The sequence below is a fragment of the Diaphorina citri genome, unplaced genomic scaffold, assembly GCF_000475195.1.
Source record: "Diaphorina citri unplaced genomic scaffold, Diaci psyllid genome assembly version 1.1 scaffold1706, whole genome shotgun sequence".
Classification (NCBI taxonomy): domain Eukaryota; kingdom Metazoa; phylum Arthropoda; class Insecta; order Hemiptera; family Psyllidae; genus Diaphorina; species Diaphorina citri.
Window position 1 is genome coordinate 18711 of NW_007379132.1, and position 5849 is coordinate 24559.

Sequence of the window (5849 nt, forward strand, 5' to 3'; positions counted from 1 at the left end):
CCAAAAAAAAAAAAAAAAAAAAAAAAAAAAACCACCAAGACCTAGTTTTTGTCTCCACATTTTGGGAATCCCTGAAAACGAAAGTTTACCCAGACAATACAACATTGAGATGACAATGAGGTCGTGCAATGCAGAAGAAGAAGAGAGAAGACGAAGAAGAAGAGGAGGAGAAGAAGGAGGAGAAGAAGAAGAAGGAAGAGGAGAAGACAATGGTAAATAGAGAGGAAGAGGGAGATATGAAAGTTTATGGGTATTTTTCAATTTTTCTCTCGTCTTCAATTGTCATTTCTCTCTTGAGAGAAAAAGAGAAGAGAGGAGAAGAAGATGATGAAAAAGAAAAAGAAGAGGAAGGAAGAGGAGGGAAGAAAATAGAGATGAGAGAGAGAGAAAGGGAGGGAGAGAGATTTGATGAACACGATAAAACATCAAAACTTGGAACAAAACTGCATACAACTTCTCTTCTTCCCTCTCCCCTCTCTCTCCCCCTCTCTCTCTCTCTCTCCCTCCCTCCTCTCTCTCTCTCTCTCTATTTATCTTTCTCTCTTTTCATCAATTGTCTCATTCCCCAAGAGGTTGACACTTGCCACTCAACAAACAATGGTAGAATTCTTACAATTATTTGTTTGTTACATACTGGTCTCAAGAGAGCACTGAAAGAGGAGGAGGAGAAGAAAGAGGAGGAGGAGAAGAAGGAGGAGAGGAAAAAGCACAAGAAGAAGAAAAGGAGACAAGAAAAAGAACGTTGGGAAAATGAAAAGAGAACAAACGAAGATAAATAGAGGCATGAAAGAAGAAGAAGAAGAAGAAGAAGGGGAGAAATAGAGATGAGAGAGGGTGGAGGATAAGGGAGAGATAGAGAGAAAGAAAAGGGCTTATAATACTTAAAGCATAAAGGTTACACAGGAAAATAATGAGGTATCAATATTGACAATCAATTAGGAAAAATAAATGAGAACAAACAAAGTTGGGGAGAAATAATACGATAGATTCTATAGAACGATGGTAAACGGACTTTTTTCCAGTACCATTTATTATCATAGTCCCAGTTTGATGAAAAATAAACAATTATTTACCTACTAGAAGGGGAAAAAAATCGGGGAAGAAACTCTTATTACGATCAGCGAGGAAATTCTAAATCATAAAATAGGGTAAGTGTACCATTTTTATTCGCCCACCTAAAAAACGTACCATTTATTGGCCCACCTGTGGGTCTACGTCACATAAGTCTGAATTCGAGGAACTCAAGATCCAATTTTATCAAAAGAAAGGGCTTAAAGAATGCTATCAAACCAGTAGTATTTTAAAATTGTAGTCATAAAAACAAAAATTAGAAAAATAAATGTGGGCAGGTGGGCCAATAAATGGTACGTTTTTTAGGTGGGCGAATAAATGGTACACTTACCCTATATAGGGTTAGGTAGCATGCAAAAACTACTTACAAATACAGCATACGACTGAATGACACATCCTTCAAGTTCGAAGTAACGACTTGAGCGCATAAAGTAGCGTCTTAGAAGGAAACTCATTAAATAGAAAGGGTTAGGTAGAACACAAAAACTACTTACAAATACAGCATACGGCGAGCAGACGCACGCTTTCGTCCGGCGGATCACACTTCCAAGTTCACGATTTACCGGAATTTTTTTAATCGATTTATCTCGGGATCTAGAAGTCGTACCTAGAAGAAAAAGAAAAATTCCGTTGGTCCTCATTTTTCCTGCTCTATGACTTTGAAACATCACCCGAGTAAGCGCAACGGATCTATTGTATTATACCTATTGTATAGGTTGTATTAAATTGTAATGTATTAGATAGGTTAGGTACTCGCAGGTTCCTAGGTCGAAGGATATACTGAACCATAACGTCTATTTGAAGTTGGTACCAAGTTAGCCAGATAGATACCTAATAGTTATGTACCCCACATAATTATGGTGTAGGTTTTAGTTTGAGGTTTTTCGGTGATGGGTTTACAATTTTATTTTCGTGTTTGTTCACGGTTTTAGGTTTGATAGATAAGAATCTACCTACTTACCTATCCACCGTAGGTATTAATGACAATCTTTGTAGCCTACACTATAACATAGCTGTCCCAGGATCGATTCCTGGTAAGGTCAAAGTTTTTTTTCCGGCCTATAGGTACCAACCGATTGATTTTCTACCAACTTTTTTGATTGTTAAACAGAGGGAACTGTAGGTAACAGCGAAGGTCTTACCTTACTGAAATCGATAAGGAGGAGGAGGAGGAGGAAAGGATAAAAAAAAGACAGCTGTTCCGAGAACGAACTCTTTGTGTTCAGTATAAAATCCGCCCCGGGCGGATATTGAACCCGCGACCTAGCTCTTACAAGGCAGACCGACCTTCCAATTCCAAGTAGGCTGGCTGGATTGAGTTACCTGTTGGTATTGATGGTACTCACGAGATCACGACTCCTTTGAGTTATGGCCTTTTCTTTTCCTGAAAAGATGGAAATTGTAGGATGTGGGTCTTAGGTTTGACACACATATGACTAAAAAAGGAGACTTTTTACGTCTCCCATATTACTTACGTTACAAATGTTAGAATACAATCATGTTGTGTATTTTAGTAAAGCTCACAGTAGGTGATATGGGTTGTATCATTATTTGTTCTCTTTATTGAGGATTGATTGAACATTATTATATCCTTTTTTTACTTTATATTACTAAAGTATAACAAAGCTATACCAATAATTAAAAAGTATTGCAATCGGTCCAAATTTTCATAATCGGGAAAGAAGTTGTACCAATAATGAAAAAGTATTGCATTCGGTCCAAATTTTCAAAATCTGGAAATGGGTAGAAATATCCGTTTTGGGCCTTTTGGGGTCCTCTGACACCAAAAAAGTGGTTTTAGACCATGGTCTGTACGTATCTTCAAATGAATTCACCAAAAAACAAATACTTTTTATTGTTTTCAGGTACCCAGTCTGCACCCAAAACCAAGTCCAAGTCTTCCGCCAGCCTATATCCTCAAACGCTCCTTCCACCCCTTTCAACGTCACCTAACCTCTCGCCTCCTAGTTCAAACATCCTCTCATCTCACCCGCCACCATGGTCGTCAGTCGCAAGAACTCCAAAGAGTCCTCAGCGGGGGGGAAGCGCGAGTCCGACATCCCCTTGGAGGAGGCCACCGAGCACTCTCCCATCTTTGAGACGGCGGAACCAGGCGGTCAGACGCGCGCCGAGGACACAGTCTGCCTCAAGCCAAAGATGACCCTGCTCAACGGGATCACCGTTATTGTTGGGAGCATTATCGGGTCGGGGATATTCGTAAGCCCCACCGGTGTTCTGAAGGAGACGGGGAGTGTGAATCTGGCCCTCGTGGTGTGGACGATTTCCGGCGTGTTTAGTATGGTGAGTGTCCGAGTGGTGTTTTGAGGAATGGACCGAACTACTATCCAGGTTCGATTGTAATGGGTACCTAGTTATTATGATGAGCATTTTCCCGTACTCGCCAGCCTAGTTAGCTTGGTTGGTAGTGCGTCTGCCTTGTAAGCGCTAGGCCGCGGGTTCGATTTCCAGCCGGGGTGGATTTTATCCCAAACAGATAAGGTTCGTTCTTGGAAGGCCTGGATTTTTCCTATCCTGTCCTCCTTCTCTTTTTGATTTCGGGACCATAAGACCTCAGTGGTTACAGTTCCCAAAGATACGTACCTACAGACCATGGTCTAAAAACACTTTTTGGTGTCAGAAGACCCCAAAACGGATATTTCTACCCATTTCCCGATTATGAAAATTTGGACCGATTGCAATACTTTTTAATTATTGGTATAGCTTTGTTATACTTTAGTAATATAAAGTAAAAAAAGGATATAATAATGTTCAATCAATCCTCAATAAAGAGAACAAATAATGATACAACCCATATCACCTACTGTGAGCTTTACTAAAATACACAACATGATTGTATTCTAACATTTGTAACGTAAGTAATATGGGAGACGTAAAAAGTCTCCCTTATTATAGGATATGGAAAGTAAAAAAAGATAATTTTCTTGGTATTAGGTTTCAGATAGAAGGGTCAATTTACTATCTATTCCACAGTGCAATGGTCCTAAACTAAAATGGACGAGGCACACAAGAGATCAAGGACAGACCGCCTCAACACATTGAAACACTATCTATTCCATTCCTTCCTAATGCATTTTCCCATTTTGTCATCAGGTGGGCGCCTACTGCTACTCCGAGCTGGTTTTAGTATAAGTATTGGGTCATTTTGGGCTTTAGGTATTATTTAGGTCAGTTAGATTATAACAAAAATACATAGGTATGTAGCACTGTGCCTATGTTATGTAGGTACATAGGAAATACCTACCAAGGTGTCGGGATGGGAGGAAACCAATTCGGTCCCAAAACCTGTTTTTGCTACCAATTGGGTCCCGGGTTTGTGAGGGTCTAAGTACCAATTGGGTCCCACACTTAAAATGATAGGGACCTGATTTTTTTCTGCTTTCTATCAACACATCACAAGCACTAGGTATGTTCTTAGAGCTGAATCTTCCTAGTCTAAAACTTTAGAGTGATCGCTACCAAAAGAACTGGCACAAATGAGTAGGGACCAGTGTTATTATAGGGATAGGTTAAACGCAAAAAGGAGTTTTCGCATTTAGAGCAGTGATTACTATTATTGGGTTAGGTTGAACACAAAAAGGAGCTTTCTTTTTCACTGTCGTAGCTTCTGAATAATTAGGTACCGAAAATTTTGGTGATTGTATTGTCCAAGGACCCTCGGGATAATATTTAGACCGCAGTCTATTCATCTGGACTAAGGGGTTCCCAACCTGGGGATAGCGAGTCCCAGGGGGGTCGCGAGATAAAGCCAAGGGGGTCGCTACTAAAAGAGACATAGCTGAAAATGATCTTATTGAGCGAAGTTTTCAATTATTAGATTTTTCTTTTTCAACCTTTAAGTTTTTTTCTCTCTCTCTCTCTCTCTCTCCCTCCCTCTCTCTCTCAAATGGTCTGACAAGATCCAATAAATCCGAGAATCTTCCTCTTCTTTTTCTTCGCCTTTTCCCGTGTATAGACGGGGTCGGCGTTTTTCGTCAGCCCCAATCTACATAAATAAGTACATATACAGCTATATTAGATACACATTGTCCAGGTCAGCGGTATTCAACCTTTTTGAGCCAAGACCCCCCTGGCGAAGGCATAAGTTTTCCTTTCCTGAAAAGTATTTACATATATACTTATAGGAACACGATGGGATATATGAAGAAACTAAATAAACATGATTATTATTATTTTTCTTCGCTTTTTCCCGTGTACAGACGGGGTCGGTGTTTTTCGTCAGCCTCTCAGTCAGTCCTAACCAGGGTGATTGCTTTGGGCCGACATTTGGTTTTGGATACAAATTTTACGAGTGGATGCCCTTCGCACTCAACCTTTGCTATTTCTTTAGCCAGAGTGAGATCGATCGATGTGGAGGTTGAAATCCCAGCGAAATGAGAAGACAGAAAGTGTAGTATGACCAACAGTATAAAGCTGGCGTAGCACCAGTCCCCCATAGATTACTGAAGGTAATCAAAATTGGCTGTGGTTGGTATCTGGTCCGTTGACCGTCCGGACAATCGTCTACTGTTGGCTTTTCCCGACCTCACTCAGGTTGGGTGAGGTTAATGTAAGGAGGCGGGTGGCTTGTTGCCATCAAATTGAAGTTAAACCCAAGGTCACTAAAAACCTTAGCAGTGGCGTAAACTTAAAAAAAAGAGGTCTGATAGAGGAAACTGTAACTGCTAAGGTCTTATTATCCCCAAATCATTATCTGTTTAGGATAACATCCGCCCCGGGCGGAAATCGAACCCACGACCTAGCGGACAAGCTCCCCTCCA

At 40.6% G+C, this 5849-nt stretch overlaps 1 protein-coding gene across 1 annotated transcript; it reads left to right on the forward strand.

Moving 5' to 3' along the window:
• The first annotated feature begins 2940 nt into the window (after positions 1–2940).
• LOC103516936 (putative L-type amino acid transporter 1-like protein MLAS) lies at positions 2941–4221 on the forward strand. Its single transcript, XM_026829209.1, has 2 exons — positions 2941–3372; positions 4183–4221. Exons 1-2 carry the CDS (start codon positions 3070–3072, stop codon positions 4219–4221), a joined length of 342 nt encoding a protein of 113 aa, XP_026685010.1. The 5' UTR covers positions 2941–3069.
• Positions 4222–5849: the final 1628 nt, after the last annotated feature.

Bases quoted from the DNA above. Each gene is read 5' to 3' on its own strand.
- LOC103516936 (XM_026829209.1), top strand. From the start codon at position 3,070: ATGGTCGTCAGTCGCAAGAACTCCAAAGAGTCCTCAGCGGGGGGGAAG. The intron at 3,373-4,182 runs GTGAGTGTCCGA...TTTTGTCATCAG, and splicing joins TTTCCGGCGTGTTTAGTATG to GTGGGCGCCTACTGCTACTC.